At 48.1% G+C, this 21,201-nt stretch overlaps 1 protein-coding gene and 1 non-coding gene across 5 annotated transcripts; both read left to right on the forward strand.

The window, feature by feature from the left end:
* The first annotated feature begins 543 nt into the window (after window positions 1-543).
* Window positions 544-20,794, forward strand: Nipsnap1 (nipsnap homolog 1). Of its 4 annotated transcripts, none has more exons than NM_008698.3 (10): window positions 544-696; window positions 9,961-10,088; window positions 10,319-10,364; window positions 10,615-10,709; window positions 15,473-15,543; window positions 15,690-15,830; window positions 16,126-16,157; window positions 16,485-16,579; window positions 17,996-18,079; window positions 19,713-20,794. In NM_008698.3, the coding sequence occupies exons 1-10, from the start codon at window positions 599-601 to the stop codon at window positions 19,775-19,777; spliced, it is 855 nt and encodes a 284-aa protein (NP_032724.1). In that variant the 5' UTR covers window positions 544-598; the 3' UTR covers window positions 19,778-20,794. The 4 variants fall into 4 exon arrangements, 3 of the variants coding, with proteins under 3 accessions (NP_032724.1, XP_006514638.1, XP_006514640.1); XM_006514575.4 differs by lacking the exon at window positions 544-696 and adding an exon at window positions 3,916-9,846; XR_001779913.1 differs by lacking the exon at window positions 15,473-15,543 and having other exon boundaries at window positions 552-696.
* On the forward strand, window positions 17,938-17,995 carry Mir6918 (microRNA 6918). The gene has a single exon (NR_105883.1). It is a non-coding gene; the product is annotated as a microRNA 6918 (primary transcript).
* Window positions 20,795-21,201: the final 407 nt, after the last annotated feature.

The following is a 21,201-nucleotide window of genomic DNA, read 5'->3' on the forward strand; positions in this document are numbered from 1 at the left end:
CTTGGAGGAGACCTGAGTTTGGATCCCAGTACCCATTAGAGTGCCTCAAAATCTCCTTTAAACTCCAGTTCCAGGATATTTGAGGCTTCTGGACCCCCCCCAGGCTCTCTCTCTCTCTCTCTTTTAAAAATTGTTATAGATTTTGTTCTTTTGAATAGACAAATATTGTCTGTTGATGCCTTGACACAGAAGAACACAAGATGTAGACAGAACATTTGCCAAGCCATGTGTGAGGTCCTGGGCTCCACCTCCAGCACCCAAGGAGGAAGGGAACTCACATAGTTTGTGAACAATTTTAGGGGTATAAAGACTGTCTTTAGTTTATCCTCAGAATGTCCAGGACATACAACCCTGCGATTATCGAGATGAATTCCCAGGTACAGAGGGGAAAAGGTCGTTGAAGAGAACAGAACTAGTTAGCTGCAGAGTTTCAAGAGCTCGGAGGTGTGGGTATGGACTGTGCAACTGTAGAGTTGGGGGACTCCCACCTGCTTGTGTTTGAAAGGGAAGCTGGCGAGGGGAGGGCGTGGTTTTCTCTAGTCCTGCCCCCAGCCACTGGGCTGAGGCGTGGCTTTCCTCCAACCTGCTCCGGTCCAACATGGCTCCGCGGTTGTGCATCATCTCTGCAGCGGCACGGCGGCTATTCACGAAGCCGAGACCCCGTGCTGGGGACCTCGCGGCTGCGGGTGCTGTGCGGTGAGAGGCCGACGGGGCTGACTGCGTGCCCGGAACAGGAGCAGGGGAGGGGGCTGGAATGAAAAACAGACTCTCGGATTTGGAATTGAGGGGTTAGAGGCAGAGAGCTACCAGGATGTAGGCCTGAGGCTGAGAAAGAATGGGGAAGGTGAAAAGGTATGGGGATGGTTTTGGTTTTTAAACAGGTTCGTACTACATGTGATTCGACCTCGGAATCTTCTTGCCTCTGCCTCCCAGATAGTGAGGGTGTGCACTACCATGCCTAGCTGGGCAGGTTCTTTGTCCTGTTTGGGACCTGGATCTGGGCTGAGAATAAAAAATGAGGTGAGTGGGAGGGACAGGTTTTGAGCCCTGGATCCCGGACGAAGGCAGAGGATATTGGCAGCCTTTTGCCTGGCCTTTGTGGTTTAGCACGCGCTGGGGTCTTCTGAGCCAGCAGAAAGTTTTGGAAGGAGAGGAGGACTGGGGGTACGGTGGGAATTCCCAAAGTGATTCCGCACCCTGCTTTGTACAGGTGGGTCAACAGAGTGGGGTGGGAGCTGTTCAAGGTCAGCGTCCGTGCCATGTGGAGGCAGCTCTGGATGTTAGGACCCAGGTCTTACGATGCACTCTGCACTTTGTACCACGGCTGGTGGCCTCCTAGGAGAGAGGCTCAATTCTGGCTTTGGAGAGCTTGGCTTCCTTCCCCTGACTGGCTCTGGGCTGCTCCTCCCTCCTCGATGCCACGCCCGGTGCTACCCCCATCTCTGCACCTATCACCCGGAGCACTTCTGACCCTGCTCTCCTGTTTCCCCAGCCCCACACCCTCACAAGTTTTAGGACAGGGTTTGTGCAAAAAGCATTAGCTAAAGAAGTGGAACACCTGCCCTCACACCTGTGGAAAGGGACCTGCGTTACTCCTGCCCCAGCCCAAGAATGTGGCCATGGAGTTCCGTTAGATCGCTGTGCACATTAGGAAAGCACGGATAGAAGAGTTGGGACGCGTGCCCTTCACTTCCGTGCTGGGTAATGAGAGAGAAGCCGACAATGGGAAAAAAGCCTAGAGTGTACCTTGTAAACTCAGCCTTTTCTGGAGGGATGACCTTGGGTAGGAGGAGAAAATAGGATGTGTCTGATAGCCTTGTTTTCTATTGCTAGGAAGAGAACTCAGGAGTTTAGGTATGCTAGGCTAATGTAGTGCTCTCTCCACCAAGTAAACAATGACATCTCCAGCCCTCATTGGATTAAAGAGACCATGCTTATGCCTCAAACAATTTCTGTCATTGTGAGAAAGGATATCCAGAAAAATAATCTTTTATAACATTTAAAAAAATATTTTAAGCCTAGAGGTGGTGCATGACTTCAATTCAAGCACTCAAGGCAATCAGATCTTGGAGTTCAAGGCCAGTCTGGTCTACAAAGTGAGTTCCAGGACAGCCAGGGCTACACAGAGAGACCCTGTCTCAAAAACCAAAAGGAAAAAAAAATTATTTTGGGCCAGGTGTGGCAGCATGCACCTTTAATTCCAGTACTTAAAAGGCAGAGGCAGGAGGATCTCTGGGTTGGAAGCCCTCATAGTTCTACATACCCAGCTCCAAGACAGTTAGGACTACATAGAAAGTCAAACAAACAAAAGTTATTCTGAGGACTAGAGACATGGCTCACACTTCTGAGCACTGGCTCTTTAAGAGTACAGAGGTTGATTCCCAGCGCATGTGCACTCACGCATGCACTGGTTCACAGCTGCCTGTTACTCTACTTCCAGGCCTTCTTCCGGCCTGGTCCAGGTGTGCAAGTGATGCCCATGCAGGCAAAAACCAACACATAACATAATTTAAAAACTACTTTGTGTGCATATGCAAATGAACACTTGTATTTGTGTGTGTGTATGTACATGTACATGTCATATGGTCGGTCCTATGGCACATGTGTGGAAGTCACCTTGTGGCTCCCAGGTATCTAACTCAGGTTGTTAGACTTGGCAGCCAGTGCCTTTACACTGGCCCAAGATCATCTGTTTTTCCTTTATTTCTTCATTTATTGTTTGTTTGTTTGGTTGTTTTGAGACAGGGTTTCTCTGTATAGCCCTGGCTGTCCTAGAACTCACTCTGTAGACCAGGTTGGCCTCGAACTCAGAAATCCACCTGCCTCTGCTTCCCGAGTGCTGGGATTAAAGGCGTGCGCCACCACGCCCAGCAGGATTTTACTTTTACTTATGTGTGTGTAGAGGGGAGAGAGAATGAGAATGTGCACATGGGTGCAGGTGCCCACTCAGGCCAGAAGATGGAGTGGAATCCCCTGGAACTGGAGCTGCTCTACTGATGGGGGCGCTGGGAACCAAACTCAGGTCCTCCTCTTAACCACTGAGCCAGGCGTCCAGCCCACAAGATCATCTTTTATGATACCCATTTCGCACATGAAGACAGTGAGGCAGAGAAAGGAGCGGAGAGTTGGTGGTAGCTCTTATGTGGCAGGCACTCAGAGGCGAGCTGCTTCTGACTTGGCAATCCTGGCTAGTTGATGGTGAGTCTCGGTTTCCTTCTGTAAAATGGGCATGGTGAGCCCTGCTATGCACTTTCCCCAGGATTGCTGTGAAGGGGCTGGACACTGATCAAGCCCTTGTCAGTGACTTGCCCATAGTGTCTGTCTTTCGTGGTCTAATGCTCTGGTCGTACCCGAGACTTGAGACCACCCCTTTTTCCTGACCCTCAGCCTGCTCTTTGCCTTTCTGGAGTCACTCCTGGGGCCATCGGTAAAGAGACCTCATGGTAGACCCTTAACACCAGGAGCCATCTGGCTGCCCCCTCATTGTTTTAAAAAAATGTACTGTGACAGGAGAGGTGAATATGATTAAAGCACATTGTACAAAATTCTCAAAGAATTCATCCATTTTAAAAAATGTACTGGGCTGGAGAGATGGCTCAGTGGGTAAGAGCACCCGACTGCTCTCCCGAAGGTCCAGAGTTCAAATCCCAGCAACCACATGGTGGCTCACAACCATCCACAACAAGATCCTCTTCTGGAGTGTCTGAAGACAGCTACAGTGTACTTACATATATTAATAAATAAATCTTTAAAAAAAAAAAAAAGTACTGTGAGGATTAGCTTTTATTACATAGTAGCTGCTCAATAAACAATGCTATTAGCCAGGCTTAATGCCTTGTGTTCCTATCACTGGTAGACAGAGGCAGGGGAATCATGAGTTAGAAGCTAGCCTGGGATATATAGCATGACTTTTTTTTTTTTTTTTTTTTGGAATTATTTCTTTTATTTATTTATTTTTTATTTTTTTTTGGTTTTTTTTCGAGACAGGGTTTCTCTGTGTAGCCCTGGCTGTCCTGGAACTCACTCTGTAGACTAGGCTGGCCTCGAACTCAGAAATCCACCTGCCTCTGCCTCCCAAGTGCTGGGACTAAAGGCATGTGCTACCAACACCCAGCTTATTTCTTTTATGTATGTGAGTACACTGTAGCTGTCTTCAGACACACCAGAAGAGGGCATCAGATCCTATTACAGATGGTTGTGAGCCACCATGTGGTTGCTGGGAATTGAACTCAGGTCCTCTGGTAGGGCAGTCAGTGCTCTTAACCTCTAAGCCATCTATCTCTTCAGTCCCAGCAAGACTCTTTTGAAAGAAACAAATAAGAAATTCTTGTTGCTCCTGCACTAATCTTGTTAACAAAACTAAAGTGAGCTTTGCTGGGTTTGCTTGTTGTGTGTTTATGTTTCCTCTTGTAGGGGTCAAACACAGGACCTCATGCATGCTAGGCAAGTATTTTACCACTGAGCTGTATATCTTCAGCCTCAAACATTAGTTCTTATAGCTGAGAACACCTCTCTCATGACAAGCAGAAATGTGGCCCCTTTCTAAAGCCAGCCAGTTTAAATCGAGATGTTTTAGGACCTACAGAGAGCTGAGCTTCCCAGTCTGGAAAGTTCTGAGGTTCTCGAGCCATGACACTTGGAGAGGCATCGGACTGGAGTGCCAATGTCGATAGGAGTGTGACATCTACAATACCTGCCTAAGGAGATGGAAATGCTCCAGGCTAGGTTATATGATTACTGAGCTGTGTCTCAGAGGCATTGTGTTAGTTCTCGTGAGGGATGGGAGGGTGATGGTCTGCATAGTCTGTGACTTGCTCTATAGCTGTGGAAAAAGGCAGAGCTGTTTAAAATGAAAGTTGAGGTGGAAATGCTTTCCCAGCCCTCTATTCCCTGCTATCATTCCTAGCCTCTGCTACTTATTTGGTTAGGCTTTTTTTGTTTGTTTGTTTAAAATATTTATTTATTTATTATATGTAAGTACACTGTAGCTGTCTTCAGACATCAGAAGAGGGTGTCATTTCTCAATACAGATGTTTGTTGAACCACCATGTGGTTGCTGGGATTTGAACTCATGACCTTCAGAAGAGCAGTTGGTGTTCTTAATCGCTGAGCCATCTCTCCAGCCCTGTTTTTTGTTTTTAAGATTAAAAAAAGACTTGCTTTATTTATGTGTTGTTTTGCATGAGTTTATGTGAAGTGTTTATGCAGAAGCCAGCAAAGGTCAGATCTCTTGAAACTGGAATTATAGAAGTGAGATGCCTGGTGGGTACTAGGAACCAAACTCAGGTCTACTCCAATAGCAGTAATTACTATTAGCCACTGAGCCATCTCCAGCCCTTGGTTTGTGTGTGTGTGTTTTTAAAGATTTAGTATGTATATATATACTGTAGATGTTTACAAACACACCAGAAGAGGGCATCGGATCCCATTACAGATGGTCCAGCCCTTAGTAGATACAGAGTCTAACTCTAGCTAGCCTGGAACTCTCTCACAGACCACACAAAGTTCTATCAGCCTCTGCTTCCTGACTGTTGGGATTCAAGGTGTGTGCCACCAAGACCAGCCTATTTCCATCTTTAATTATGTGTGTAGGTGTGTATCTGAGTGGATTTGTGTATGTGCGTGTAGACAGTAGGCCAGAGGGGTGGATGAGAGCCCCTGGAGCTGGAGATGGTTGTGAGCCACCAGCCTGGGACAGAACTCAAGTCCTTGGCAAGAGCAGGAAGTGCCATCTTAACTGAGCCGTCTCTCTAGCCCCATTAGTGTGTGTCTGTTTTGTTTGGGGATGGGGTTTCCTCTATGTAGCCCCTGCTGTCCTGAAATTCATTATATAAACCAGGCTAACCTCAAACTCACAAAGGTAGGGATTAAATACATACCCTACCATGCCTGCATTGTTAGTGGGGTTTTGTTTGTTTGTTTGGATTTTTTGAGACAAGGTCTCATATAGTTCAAACTCACTATGTGTCTGAGGATGACCTTGAACTATTATAGGCGTGCTTCACCAAACCTGGCCTGAATAGGCTTTAAAAACTGATTAGGATTGGAAAGTTGGTATCATAGTTAACAGTGTAACCATGAGACCTGGGTTTGGATTCCAGCGAGCATGTGACAATGGGTGTTGTCTCTCATGTGCCTGTAGCCCCAGTACTGTAGTGGGCAGAGACAGGAAGATCACTGGGGCTTGCTGGCTGTCATGCTGACTTGGGTAGGAGGACAAGCCCCTAGGTCAAGGAGAGACTCTGTCCCAAAGGAATAGAGGGAGAACCAGCTACCTTTTTCTTATGAGCACAGATGCAAATGTATCTCTCTCTCTCTCTCTCTCTCTCTCTCTCTCTCTCTCTCTCTCTCTCTCTCTCTCCCCCCCTCCTCTCCCCTCCTCTCCCTTCCTCTCCCCTCCTCTCCCCTCCTCTCCCCTCCTCTCCCCTCCTCTCCTCTCCTCTCCCCTCTCCCCTCCCCTCCCCCCTTCCTTCCGCTCTCCCCTCCCCTCCCCTTCTCTCTCTCTCTCTCTCTCTCTCTCTCTCACACACACACACACACACAGAGAGAGTCTAAAATGCAGACTGTAGCCATGCATGGTGTATGTCCATGATTCTAGAACTTCCAGGCAGGATCACCAGTGTGAAGCCAGCCTGTGTTAGGGAGTTCCAGGCTAGCCTAGGCTGAATAATGAGCTCCACCCCCAATAAAAAGTTAAATTGCTGGGTCCACCCGTCCCCAGAGGTTTTGCGCCATAGTCTGGGATGGAGCCTGAGAGCTTTGAATAAATTCTTAGGCTGTGCTGATAGTGTTAGTCCAGGAAGCACTGTAGGAGGGATACTTGCTCCAAAATCCGCAAACTTAAAAGGGAGCTAGAATCTCAAGTAGAGAAGTAGAGATATTCAGACTTTGCTTTGTGGGCATAGAGTTAGCAGTGGTTTCCAACCTTCCTAAAACTGTATCCCTTTGGTACAGTTCCTCATGCTGTGGTGACCCCGACCATAAAATTGTTTCATTACTACTTCATAACTGGGATTTTGTTACTGTTAGGAATTGTAACATAAATATCTGACATACAATTCCCAAAGGGGTCCTGACCCACGGATTGAGAACCCTGAAGCAGAGGCCTGTTATAAAAATGCTTTCTGGTTGGGACGATGGCTCAGCCTGTAACATTCATGCCATGTAGCTGAGAACTTGGCTTCAGAGCTCCAGCATCCATGTGAAAAGCCAGGTGTGTGTCCCTCTGACTAAGCACTGGCAGAAGGGACAGAAGGCTCCTCAAGCCTGCTGACCAGCTAGCTGTCTTGCCACCCATTGAGCTCGGGGTTAGCAAGAGATGATGTTGCAGAAACTTGAGGAGAGCAATAGGTAGCTAATATCAATTTCTAGCACTTATGCAGACACACAAACATGCATGCACACACCATACACACACTCTAACACATAATGGATGCTCATACACACATGTACACGTACACACACACTCTCACAGACACGTGCACATACCTGCATGGGCTCATACACACACACACACACACACACACACACACACACACACACACACACACACAGCACAGATAATGCTTTAAAGAACAGAGTGTAGGTCAGAGGTAGAGTGCCTGTCTGGCACATGCCAGGCTCTGGCTTCTGTCCTAGCACTCTAGGAAACAAAATACTTTACAAAAGTTAAGGAGCAGATTAAGGAGAGGGGGAAATGGGGAATAGGAAGGAGGAGAGCCATTAGGAAGTGAGAAGTAGTGATGTTAGCTGCTGTCTGCCACGCTAGGCCTTTCCTCTAATAGTCCCATCCTCCACCCCTGTTTTACAGAGGAGTGAAAGCTGAAGCATTAGCTGGGTTTGTCCCTGCAACCCTGACAAGTCATTTTGTTCTTCTGCTGTGGTGGCTGGGATGGAAAGGCCCCCGAGTCTGAGTTCACATTCTGGGTCAAGGTTTCCCTTTTCTTTAACTTTCAGGCTTTAGTATCTATCTATCAACCATCAATTCATCCATCCTTCCATCCATCCGTCTTACATCTGTGCCTCTTTCCCGTTCATTTCCTAAACACAGATTGAACATATGCTGTATGTAAGTCTTGTTCCAGTTACTGGAGACAACAGAACACACCAGGTCCTCACCTGTCTTAGTGAGGGTTTCATTGCAGTGAAGAGGCACCATGACCATGGCAACTTTTTTTTTTTTCTTTTTTGGTTTTTCAAGACAGGATTTCTCTGTGAGTAGACCTGGCTGTCTTAGAACTTGCTCTGTAGACCAGGCTGGCCTCAGACTCACAGAGATCTGCCTGTCTCCGCCTCCCAAGTGCTGGAATTAAAGGTGTGCGCCATCATGTTCTGCTCATGGCAACTCCTATAAAGGCAAACATTTCCTTGGGACTCGTGTACAGTTCAGGAGGTTTAGTGCATTATCCTCTTGGTGGGAAGTAGGGCAGTATCCATGGAGAAAGAGCTGATAACTTTACATCCATAGGCAGCAGCAGGAGACCGTGCAGGGCGACACTTCCTCCCATAAGGTCACACCTGATAGCAACACTTCCTAGGGTCGAATATTCAAACACACGAGTCTAGGGGGCCATTCCTATTTAAACCACCACATCACCCTAGTGAAGAATCCGGCGTGGGGTGGGGAGGGAGAAGCTGAACAGAAAGAACTCTTTTGGATTTTGGTATGTTTCATTTTTTCCTCCCAGTGCTGGAGATGGAACCCAGCATGCTATGCTGGGTAGGCAAATATTCTTCCATGGAACTATATCTCTGGTTTAGGTCTAGGGCTTTGCATGTTCCCACAGAATGAAACAAGGGAGCGGAGGGAGAAGGGCAGGAGAATATCACCGGAAAAGTGAAACTTGAACTCCTAAAAATGTGCACCGGAGGGCTGGAGAGATGGCCCAGTGGTTAAGGGTGCTTGCTGCTTTTGCAGAGGACATGTATAACTCCAGTTTCAGGGGCTCAGTGTTCTCATCTGGCACCCATGTGGTGTACATATATACATTCAGGTAAACACAGTAGGTAAATGCATCTTTTTTGGAAATGTATTTAAAGGTGTTGACTTGAAACTGAGACTTCCCTTGGGTCTGAACAAGTCTCTTTTTAAGTTTTTACCTATAAAAAAGATCTTCCTGGGGTAGTGTTCTTACCTGGCTTAGCAGTTAAGAGCACTGGCTATTTTTCTGGAGAACCAGGGTTTAATTCCTGGCACCCACCTGATAGCTCACATCTGTCTGTAACAATAGTTCCAGGGCATCTGTTATCATCTTCTGGCCTCCTGGGAGCCAGGCCTGGAAGTGGTGCACAGACATATATGCAGGTAAAATATCCATATACCGAAAGAAAAATAAGAATTAATAAAAAAAGAAAAGACCTAGCTGGGCGGGCTGCTATGTTTTGCTTATTCAACACATGGGAAACAGCCCTGCAGGCAGGGTTTGAATGGTAGGAAGAGACTGAAGGAATTAAAGCTCCAGGAAGCTCCCCTCTCTTCCCCTCCCCTCTCCAGCATTGAAGTCCTAGGCTCACTCTTCAGGAGCAGCCTCTGGATATTTATCTTGGCCACTACTGACGTTAATGAGTTACTGCGAGCCTAGCTCTGGAGCAAAGGTCTGGGTGGCCGAGTGGAGCCGCTTTTCTGCATGTTACTACCTCCTCCTGGGACAGCAGCCGTGTCCATTCAGAGCAAAGGCCACACCCTTCGGTGCCCCACTTGAGGGGCTGGTTTTCAAGTGCTGTTCTCCGATTTGTCCTTATGACCCTTGGAAGTTGCTTAAACAGTAAGCTGCTGCTGATCCTGAAGGGGGCGGTAGTGGAGCGCACACTAATGGTGTGTTGCTTAGGAAGCTCCTGCTGTGAAATGTAGGTCATGAGGCTAGGGGAGCATGGGGGTTATTGGGGCTCCCGGGCCTCCACATGGGGGTTATTGGGGCTCCCGGGCCTCCACTTGGCCCTCTCAACTCCTCTGTTCTGCAGCTTCTATTCCAAGGACAGTGAAGGAAGCTGGTTCCGTTCCCTCTTTGTCCACAAGGTGGATCCTCGGAAGGACGCCCACTCCACTCTGCTGTCCAAGAAGGAGACTAGTAATCTCTACAAGATCCAGTGTGAGTAGCTGCTAAACTGGAGAGCTCCACCCTTAGGCTTTTTGTGGGTGGGGCTGGGGCAAAGAGATGAGAGGATGAGGATGGTCCATGCTGTCCTGAGAGCCTTAGCCCTGTTTGGGGCCTGCTCACTCTGACACCCTTCACACACACACGCACACGCACACGCACACGCACACGCACACGTAATTATTGCACGCACCTCACCTCCTGCTCTCTGTCCTGTGTTGCAGTTCACAACGTGAAGCCCGAATGTCTGGATGCCTACAACAGTCTGACGTGAGTGTCTTGAATTGATCCCAGTCACTGCTGGGATGTAGGGGGGTAGGGGCCCTCTTTCCCAAGAAAGCCTTCGAACATCCTCTGCCTGTTCTCCAGACACAGTCAAGGGATGTAGATTCTAGATCTAGAAGCCCTAAGGGTATCTTCCCACCTCTGCTTCTTAGGGAGGAGACAGGCTCAGCCCTGGGGCCGTGTGGTCCCTTGGTGGCCAGTGCGAGCCCTGCCCCTTCTTATGCCCCTCCCACAGGGAGGCTGTACTGCCCAAGCTGCACCTGGATGAGGACTATCCCTGCTCGCTTGTGGGCAACTGGAACACGTGGTACGGGGAGCAGGACCAGGCAGGTGAGGTTCCCTTATCTCCAGTGCCACTGCTGCCACCCAGCCTTTGTCTCTAAAAGCTCTCGTATCTGTCTGCCCTCCTCTCTCTCTGCAGCATCTCTGAGGGTCTGGGGAAGTGTGTTTCTTTCATACCCCATTGCCCTACTCAAACACCTGTTGGCTACTCAGTGTTCTCAGGCAGCCCGGGAGGTCTGAGAGTCCATCCTTGCTGGGTCCACAGCCGGACTTCTCCACGTCCTCCGCTCACTGTGCTGCCTGCCCTGCATCTGACTCCTCAGTTCCCCACCTAGAACCGTTCGGTTTTTCCTCCCTTGTTTGAGACAGGTCTTACCGTGTAGTCCAGGCTGACCTCGAACTGGGTACTGTTCCTGCCTCAGCCTCCTGAGTGCTGAAATGCTTTGGTTGATTGTCTTTTTGCTTGTTTTTCGGGGTCAGGCTTTCTCTGTGTCACCTTGGCTGGCCTAGAACTCACTTTGTAGACCAGGCTGGCCTTGAACTCAGAGGTCTGCTTGCCTTTGCCTCCTGGGTGCTGGGATTAAAGCAATGGTTCTACCTTCCTAATGCTGCTACTCATTAATACAGTTTCTCCTGTTGTGGTGACCCCCCTCCCCCAACCATAAAGTGATTTTCATTGCTACTAGATAACCGTACTTTTGATATTGTTATAAATTGTAGTGTAGATATCAGATCTCTGCCCTCTGTAGAGGTTATGATCCACAAGTTGAGAAAGAGTGGATTAGACATGTGTGACCATGCTTGGCTTATTCACTTGCCTTTTAAGGTTATTTTCCAATCTGTCTGTCTACTGTGCACGTGTGCCTGTGTGTGTGTGTGTGAATGCACACACACGCACCATGCTATATCCATGGAGGTCAGTGGACCATGGTTCTCGCCTTCACCTTGTTGAGGCAGGGTCTCCTTTGTTTCTGCTGCTGCACAGCGTGCACTCCAGTCTAGATCACAGATGTGCACTTCTGCACCTGGCTTTGTCATTTGGGTTCCGGGGAGCAAGCTCAGTTTGTTGAGCTTGTGTAGCAAGAGTCCTTCCCTGCCAAGCCATTTTACCAGCTCTCACCTGTCTTATTGTTTTGTATTTTGGTGTAAGACAAGAATCCTTCTGAAAGACTGGATTCTTTGCACTTTTGCTGGGTCAGGGTCTGTCCCTGGCTCTCTGATCTCTACTACTTGACTCTTCATTCCTTGGTCATGCACCCTATAGCTGCCGATATACTTGTCTGTCTTCTCGTATAGGTAGTGAGTTCTGAGGGTCAGGGCCTATATCTCTTTGTAATATTGAATACCTAATAAAAATATTTCCTCTTTTTTAAAGATTCATGCTGTAGGGACTGGAGAGATGGCCCAGTGGTTAAGAACACTGGCTGTTCTTCCAGAGGTCTCAGGTTCCGTCCCCAGCATCCACATGATGGCTGGCAAATTCTTTAACTTCAGGAAATCCCACACCCTCTGCTGGCCTCTACTGGCACTGCAGGCACATGGTTCATAGAGGAACATGTAAACATTTCTAGATATAGAACAAAAAAGTAAATAGTCCTCAGAAAAATCTTATCAAAACATTTATGCTAGGTCAGCAGTTACAGGCAATATTGCACTTATAGAGGACCTGAATTCAATTTTTGGCACCAATTTGGTAGCTCACAAGCATCCATAATCTAGTTCCAGGAAGTTCACATCCTCTTCTGATGGTTGCCATAGGCACCAGGCACACATATGGTGTGCTTACATGCATGTATGCACGTAGGCAAACACTCATATACATAAGTTTAATCTTGAAAAACAAAGACAAAAAAATTTTTTTGACACAGGGTTTCTCTGTATAGCCCCAGCTATCCTAGAACTCTATAGTCCAGGCTGGCCTTGAACTGAGATCTGCCTGCCTCTGCCTCCTGAATGCTGGGATTAAAGGCATGGGCCACCGTTGCCTAACTTGAAAAAAAATTTTTTTTTCTAAGTTCATGCTGGCTCATCCTGTAATGCTAGAATTCAGGAGACTGAAGCAGAAGGACTGCTGTGAGTTCAAGGACAGCCTGGTCTCCAGAGTGAGCTCCAGGCCTATAGAATGAGGTTGTGTCTCAAAAAAACAAAATAAAGCCGGGCGTGGTGGCGCACGCCTTTAATCCCAGCACTCGGGAGGCAGAGGCAGGTGGATCTCTTGAGTTCCGAGTTCGAGGCCAGCCTGGTCTACAAAGTGAGTTCCAGGACAGCCAGGGCAATACAGAGAAACACTGTCTCGAAAAAAAAAAAAAAAAAAAAACAAAAAAAACAAAATAAAACCAAACCAAAAAACTCCCAAAAGTTTCAATTCCTTGGTCATCTCTGACACACATTGAGTGCTAACTGATAGGTGTGCCTGGCTCACAGCTGCTGTTGGCAGAGAGCTGTAAACATTGCCAGCGTGGTAGAGTATGATGTGGGATGGTACAGCCGATACAGCCTTCTCAGCTTCGCTCGACAACAGACACTTGGTACCCGTCTCAATCCTGATAGGTATGTGTTTGTAAAAAGAGAGAGAAAAATCTATGAGCCTAGCGTGGTGGTGCACATCTGTAATCCCAATACAGGAAACAGAGGCAGAAGTTCAGGGCCAGCCTGGTGTTCATATCAAGTTTAGGCCAGTGAGAGCTTCACAGAGAAATCCTGACTCAAACAATAAAGTTAGGAAATGTGTTAAAGAGAAGAGCAGCCGGGCAGTGGTGGCGCACGCCTTTAATCCCAGCACTTGGGAGGCAGAGGCAGGCAGATTTCTGAGTTTGAGGCCAGCCTGGTCTACAGAGTGAGTTCCAGGACAGCCAGGGCTACACAGAGAAACCCTGTCTCAAAACAAAAACAAAAACAAAAAGAAGAGCAGCTCTTGGTAACCCTCTACTCTGTCTTGGTCATAGGCATTGGCATGATAAACAAGGACAAGCCATTTGCCTTCAGCTTAGCACTGGCAGTAGAACTTCTTGGCTGACATAATACCACAGACTCAAAGAACATGAGTGCATTCTTCATCATTGGGAGCCAGAAGGCAGAAATCAAGCTTGGCTCTGTCCAGGCTTCCTCCGCGGCTGCAGGGAAGGAAGATCCCTCTGCCTCTTGCAACTACTGGTTGCTAGAAACCCTTGACATTCTTTGGCATGTGGACACAACAGTCTGAGCGTGTTCTGTGTTTCCTGGGTTACATGGTGTCCCCTTTGTGTGTGATCTTTCTCTTCTTATATGGGCACCAGATACTGGATTGAAGTTCTATCCAGTGTTATATAGGCTTAGCTCAGTTATGTACAGAGACCATGTTTTCAGACTAGGTCACACAGTGAGGCTCTGGCAGGGTACTGAGGGGCTACTCTTTAAGCTGGCAGAGAACATGGGGAAATCTAATAGGACAAAGGGCTCTTGGAGAGAAAGAGGCTGGCTTCTCCCTGGACCTCTCCTGGGCTTCTGTAGTCAGTCTCTTGAGTCACCAGGAGGTCTTGTGTACATTGGCATCTCTGTATGTATCCTCCTACCCCTAACCACACGCTGATACATTCCTGGTATCTCAGTTTAATCCTTAGTTTGATTTTTTTCCCCATTCCCTTGGTGCCTTCTTCCTTCTGTCTGTCCCTCCCTTAATTCCTCCTTTCGTTCCTTTTTTTTTTTTTTTTTTTTTTGACAGAGTCTTATATAGCTTGGGCTGGCTTTGAACCTTCTGATCCTCTTGTCTCCTGTGTGTCGCCAGCCAGTCCAGTTTTATGCAGTGTTTGGGGATTTGAACCCAGGGCTTTGTTCAGGCTACCAGCTGAGGTACATCCCCAGCCTGCTTCCTTTCTTTTTAAGGTGGGGTTTCCCTCTGTTACCCAGACATTGGCTCAATATATCATCCTGCGTCAGCTTCCTAAGTGGCTGGGACCACAAGCTCCCTGTTTCCATATGTAGTTACAACTGTTTTTTTTTTTTTTTTTTTTTTTTAAGATTTATTTATTTATTCTATTTAAGTACACTGTAGCTGTCTTCAGACACTCCAGAAGAGGGCGCTAGATCTCGTTACGGATGGTTGTGAGCCACCATGTGGTTGCTGGGATTTGAACTCTGGATCTTTGGAAGAGCAGTCGGGTGCTCTTACCTGCTGAGCCATCTCACCAGCCCCCACAACTGTTTTTATTTGCTTATTTTTCTTACGTTCATTGCCTTGGAAGGTTCCTGTTTTGTTATTGTTGTTTGGTTTTTTTTGCAGAGATAATGGATATTAGGGTCTCCTGCTGTTAGGTGAGTGGTCTAGCCTGAGCTACAGCACCAGCCTCTTAGAGTGTCCTGTGTCTGTTCATCAGACTTACTCCTCCGGTCCGTCCAGCCCCTCATGGTCTACTGTCCGTGTGTGCACTGCTGTTCCTAGGATGGAAGACACTCTGATCATCTTTTGCTTAGTTTTCTTTGTGATGCTGTAGATGACAGCCAGGTCCTTCTGCATGCCAAGCGTGTGTTTTATCAGTAGCCACCCCTCACCTCATCTGATCCTCTTGTTGCTGCTGTTTAAGGAATGTGAGTAGGATTTTGTGGACGAGAGCATTGAGTCCTTGAAGGGGTCAAAGGCCATCAAGCTGAGCAGAGCTAGTGCTCTCCTGGGCTTGCCACTGAGGTCACCTCCCCACCACCTCCACCCAGTGCTACGCCTCACCAAGACAGATGGAGCTAGGAGACCTCCGCTCTGCTGCCACATACAGTCCAGCCCTGGTGTCAGGCAGGCAGGATCCCTGTAGCTCCTTCACCTGTATTCCTATCCCCAACAGTACACCTATGGCGGTTCTCAGGTGGCTACCCGGCCCTCATGGACTGCATGAACAAGCTAAAAAACAACAAGGTATCCCAGCATCCTGTGTGCATGTTGCTTCCAGCCCAGCCCTGTGTGGAGGGGAGTGTGGGACAAATTCCCCCTGCCACCCATAGGGCACACTGACAGGGTAGCACAGTCCCCTGGCTATGGTGCCTGTAATGCTCTTCCTTCAGGAGTACCTGGAGTTCCGGAAGGAACGGAGCAAGATGCTGCTGTCCAGGAGAAACCAGTTGCTTCTGGAGTTCAGCTTCTGGAATGAGCCACAGCCCCGAGCTGGCCCCAATATCTATGAGCTGAGGACATATAAACTCAAGGTACCTCACTTCCAACAAAGCTGCCCCCTCCCCCTGCCCTCTATCTTCTCTGCTATTGTGTTGCTTGCTTTGCAAGAGCTCAGGGTAGGGTGGCCTGATGCTTCTTCAGCTTTATGAGCTCAGAGCTGAGATGTGTGCATTGGTGTGTATAGCTGACATCAAATGTGAGTCAGGGCCCAGGAACGAGAGGCCCTCCAGGTCAGGGGTCAGGGAAAGGCTAGTTTCCCATCTCTGCCCCTATGATGTTGGGAGTCCTGGTGGGGCTCACTGGCTTCTCTCTCTGGGTCTCTTTCAGCCAGGAACCATGATTGAATGGGGAAACAACTGGTAAGTTGGCACTGGCCTTGGGAATGTGGCAGTCCCTGCTGTCCTGGGACATTAGGGAACCCATTAGGTTCCTAGTGGGCTTGTTCTGGGCTGTGACCCAGGAGCCCAGCATGCTCTGGTCCTTGAAGCGCTCAGAGAAGTTTCCACCTGAGCAGGACAAGTTCTCTAGAGGAAAGTGCTGCCAACCAGCCAGCAGCTGCACTCCCAGAGTTCATTCCCTTGGCCCCACTTTGGACCCCTTCCAAAAAAATGTGGCCAAGGAATCATCCGGGCCACCTTGGGGGACGATTGGCTGAGCTTCTTTCCCTTGTTCTCTGCCATCTCCAGGGCTCGGGCCATCAAGTACCGTCAGGAGAACCAGGAGGCGGTGGGAGGCTTCTTTTCACAAATAGGAGAGCTCTACGTGGTACACCACTTATGGGGTAGGTTGGAGGCACTCAAGCCTCTGTTTGTCCCTTCATAAAACATGTGGATGCATTTGTGTTCCGATAGTTCTTACGTCCTAGCAGAGGGAGACTGCATTCTCAGACATAAACTAGCACAAAGGACCCATTTCACAGTGAGACATACTGGGGAAGACTAGGCAGGGGGAGACAACAAGCACTTTTTTGGCTTGAGTAGGCAAGATCATTCTGAAGGATAACATACAAATCCTGAGCTGTAGGGTGAGAACACCAGCTAGGAACTGTGGGAGGCAGGAGTGTGAGGGGAGGTTTCCAGTGGAAGGAGGGGCAGTGGAGTGGGGAGGCTGTCGATGAGTGGATGGGAGGAGAGATGGGTGGGGAGCAACTGGGAAGAGTGAAGACAGGCTGGAGGACAGCTACAGATCAGGCTGTGGTGGGAGGAGTATGTATGAGTTCTGTAGCTACCATGTTCTTTGTCAAGAGTGCCTGGTGGTGGTAGGAAACCAGGCAGGTGACATGGGCTGACTTCCGGTAGTGGTACCAGCGTGCTCAGACAGACCCATTGCTCTGTGATCAGTGGGACATGAGAACAGATTGCTGGAGGAGGAAGGGGAGGCTAAGGGAGCACTCAGGCTCATCCCTAAGCAGCCGTGTGCCCTTGTCTGTGGCAAGGAGGTCTAGGAGAGGAGCAAGGTCATGGGATGGAGTGTAATTCGGGGAGTATTATATATTTAGGATGCGGATGCTGGGCTAGCCAGATGGCTCAGTAGGTGAGGGCACTTGCCACCAAGCCTGACAACCTGAGTTGGTTTCCAGGATCCACTGGAATCTGACTCCTGCCACTTATCTTCCGACCTCCACACACTCCCCCCTAACTATAAATGAATATGTAAATTTAGTAAGATAATTATAAGATACATATGCATCCAACTAGAACTATCACATGGGTAGTGAATATAGGAGTCCATGGGAGAATTTGAGACTGGAAGGGAGTTGCCAACATATGTATATGCTTCCAAACCCTTAAGCCCTACCACAGGGCCTTTGTTACATGCCAGTCCTCCCTGCCACCCCCCAATGCTTTTTCCCAACAGTCTACACTTGGCTTGCTTTCACCTGCTAGCTCTGGTACTTAGATCTAATTCCTTAGAGTCATTGTTTTCTTGTTACCCAAGATCTTTTGTCATCTCTTTTCCCACTTGTTTTTTTTTTTTTTTTTTTTTTTTTTTTTTTTTTTTATAAGCATTGTTTGTAATCATCTGGAATTGATCTTTTTAATATGTGTGACTGGATGATTGACACAGCAGTGTTTGTTGACAGGCTAAGGCACAGGGATCTGGGGAGGAAGAGAGTAGGGATTTGGGGCAATGCAGGATTCTTGTGCTGAGGACGGGATTAGGTTCTCTGAAGAATGAGCCTGTGCCCTTCTCACAGCCTACAAAGATTTGCAATCTCGGGAGGAGACTCGAAATGCGGCCTGGAGAAAGAGGGGCTGGGATGAAAATGTCTACTACACAGGTGAGTGTTCCCTCTGGGGGTTAGTGGCACCGTTGCAAGTGGTCTGCTAGGAGACCTGGGGATGCAGGGCTCTGCAAGTTTCTCTGCAAGGACAGATAACATCACGTGGTCACCTCCAGTGTAGGAACTCATGGTTTTATTTGTCTTCTGTCATGTGCCCCATCCCTACCCCCTCACCTTTTGAGCCAGTGTCTTGCTGTGTTGCCCACGCTCATTCTGAGTAGACATTTTCCCTCAGTCTCTCAAGTTGCTGGGTTACAGGCATGTGCCACTGGGTACAGGTGGGAACTTACTCTGACATGAGTGTGACATTCCACACGCTCCGATGAGTCCTGAGGCCTTAGGATTCTAATACAGAGGTGACATATAACCCTGGGTCAGTTCTGTACCTCTCAGAGGACAGGGAGTTAGGTTATGGAAAGTGCTTTGCCCTGATAACATCAAAACATGCAGCCAATTTTTTGAGTGTATTTTTCCTGAAACTGTTGCCACTGCTAGAAGCCCAAAGATGCACACAGGGTCAGTAGGTACTGACCGAGCCTTCACTACATGCTGGACAGGCGGGAGCATGTGAGAAGCATGAGTCTGTCCCGCCCTTGATGCCTTTAGTCTTCCACTCGTCTACTGGGTGGGCAAGAGCATGTGTGTTGAAGGAGTGGCATGAGCCTTGCTATTCCAAGTGTGGTCCCAGCGGACAGCACCGGCATCCACTGGTTACTTCAGAAAAATGCCAACTTAGTGTTTCCTGACCGTCTGTGAACTAGATTTGTAGGGGTTTATATCCACATCAGAGTCTGAGAGATTAAACACAGGAAGCAAGAACTAAACTCTAGGCTGGATGGCTCAGTGGTTAAGCATTATACTGTTCTTAGAGAGGACCCAAGTTCAGTTCTCCGTACTCACTGTGGGAGGCTCACAGCTGCCTGTAAATCCAGCTCTGGTGGATCTGACGTTTTTATCTCCTGACCTCCATGGGCACTGTACTCATGTGTATATACCCACATGTAGATATATACACATGAAAAATAGAAAATCCTTTTTAAAAAAATCTCTCCTCCTGGGGGCTCTCCACTGACATCCGTCCCCCCACTGGCATGGCCTCCTAAGCTGTACGGGGGCAGTTGCACCAAGTCAAACCTCAGGCCTTACAGCTCTTCCTTGCCGGTATATACCGCTATAGTTCTCTCTTGCTTGCTGTTTTGGTGTTGGGGATCGAGTCCGAGATCTCACTCACACTAATCAGCATACACCTAACCACAGAACCGCAGCCCTGCCCGTAGGATCGATCTTGTTGCTTCAGCCGACCTCTGTGTCCTTGTTTTCATAGCATTAGGCTTTGTATGTCTTGCTTGTTTTGGAAGCATTGACGATAGGATGCGAGGGTTCATATATGCTAGGGAAGTGTACTACCACTGAGCTATCTCACTTTCACATACATAGAAGGTGAATAAAAATTTCCAAAATACTTGGCTTATTACCACCTAATCCTGTCTCATAACTTGGGAACCATGGGCCTCTCTCAGATGATAGTAGGGAGCCCTCCCTGTCACAGGCTTTTGTGAGTTTTGGGTCAGTGACCAAGGGTACCTCCCTTGCCCCGGGCACCCTGTAACCTCTGCTTTCCTCCCTGTAGTCCCCTTGGTTCGACACATGGAGTCACGAATCATGATTCCTCTGAAGATTTCTCCTCTCCAGTGAAGCTGGCACTGCCTCCACCTCCTTCCCTTTCTCCTGTGGACTAGCCTGGAAAGGAGGCGCTTCTAGGCCACCTGGCACAGTTTTCTCTGAACTCTGGAAGACTTCTGATGGGTGGTGTTCAGCTTCGACAAAGATGACGTTTTCTGAGAACTTAGTCCGTCCGTACCCAGCTAACCTCTCTCCCATGCTGGATGAAGAAGTTCTTAACTTCCCAAGCTGCAGAATAGCAACCTTTTAAGCTTTCACACACTTTCCTCTTAAGATCCGTCATCTCCAGGACATAAGTCCCCAGCTCCCAACTGTGGCCATGGCTTAGTTGCATAAAAGCAGGCATGACTGGCTGTTAGGAGGTATGGTGTGAAAGGGTATCAGTCCAGGTATGGCCCGGGAACTCTCTGGTGTCTACTTGTTAAAAAAGCAAGCCTGAGTCTTTAAAAAAAAATAAATAAAAATCCTGGAACTGCCATAAAGTCTGAAGTCGTGACAGTCAGGAGGAAATCCAGAAGTTATCAGTGTCAGTAGGTGGTCCAGAAGTCTACTTAAAGGGCTAGGAAAAGGGTGGGAGTGGGAAGGATCTGGGTACATGAGACAGCCTTGAAGCAGGAACCCTTCACAAGTGGGCACATAGGATTCAGAATTTAAAATACAGAATTGGGAAGACAGGACAGAGGTGACAGAGGATCTTAAGGGAGCACCCTGTTCCTAGACAGATGGAGAGGCGTATCCATGTTTTCCTACATAATGTGGTTAAAACTTGAATTTGTGCTTCAGCTCTTCTGTACTTCTTCCTTCCTACAGGCAAAAACACAGGCTGAGACCTATAGTTCCATCAAATTCTTTCTTTCCCTTCTTGACATTGTCCCCCAAACCCTCATTTTGCAGAAACACTAGGTCTGTGGAGTAGGTTGTGATTCTGGGGTCTCTTCAATGACCCCGGTACCTCATGAACCCCTGCTTAGCATGGTTGTGCTACCATCCAGGAGAATGTTGATGGAACCAAATTAAATATTTACTGTACGTTGTGGTGTTGTCTTCATCTACAAGGAATCTCAGTAGTTGTCTAAGGCAGGGCAGCTTCCAGTTGGCTGAGGGTTACACTGGCTTTGATCTCTTAGGGAGACCGTCTTCATCTTCGTCCCAGAGCAAGAAAAGGAGCTGTTTCGGCGCCACAAGGTATTCAATGTTCATGTTTGCAGACAACCAGAATTTACTCCAGAAATGCCAGGCATAGGAAACATCTGAAGCTTACAGGTACTGCACTAGAGTCTTGGGGGAAAATAAAAAATCAAAACAAAACAAAACAGTGAAGCAGGAAGCAGGTGTAATATAGGATTATGCCCCTGCCTCAGTTCCTTTCTGGGTGTAGTGACTCCGATAGTATCAAGAAGTTAGAGTGGGGGGGGGGGGCGGTGGTGGCACACGCC

The sequence above is a fragment of the Mus musculus genome, chromosome 11 (genome assembly GCF_000001635.26).
Source record: "Mus musculus strain C57BL/6J chromosome 11, GRCm38.p6 C57BL/6J".
NCBI classification, from domain to species: Eukaryota; Metazoa; Chordata; class Mammalia; order Rodentia; family Muridae; genus Mus; species Mus musculus.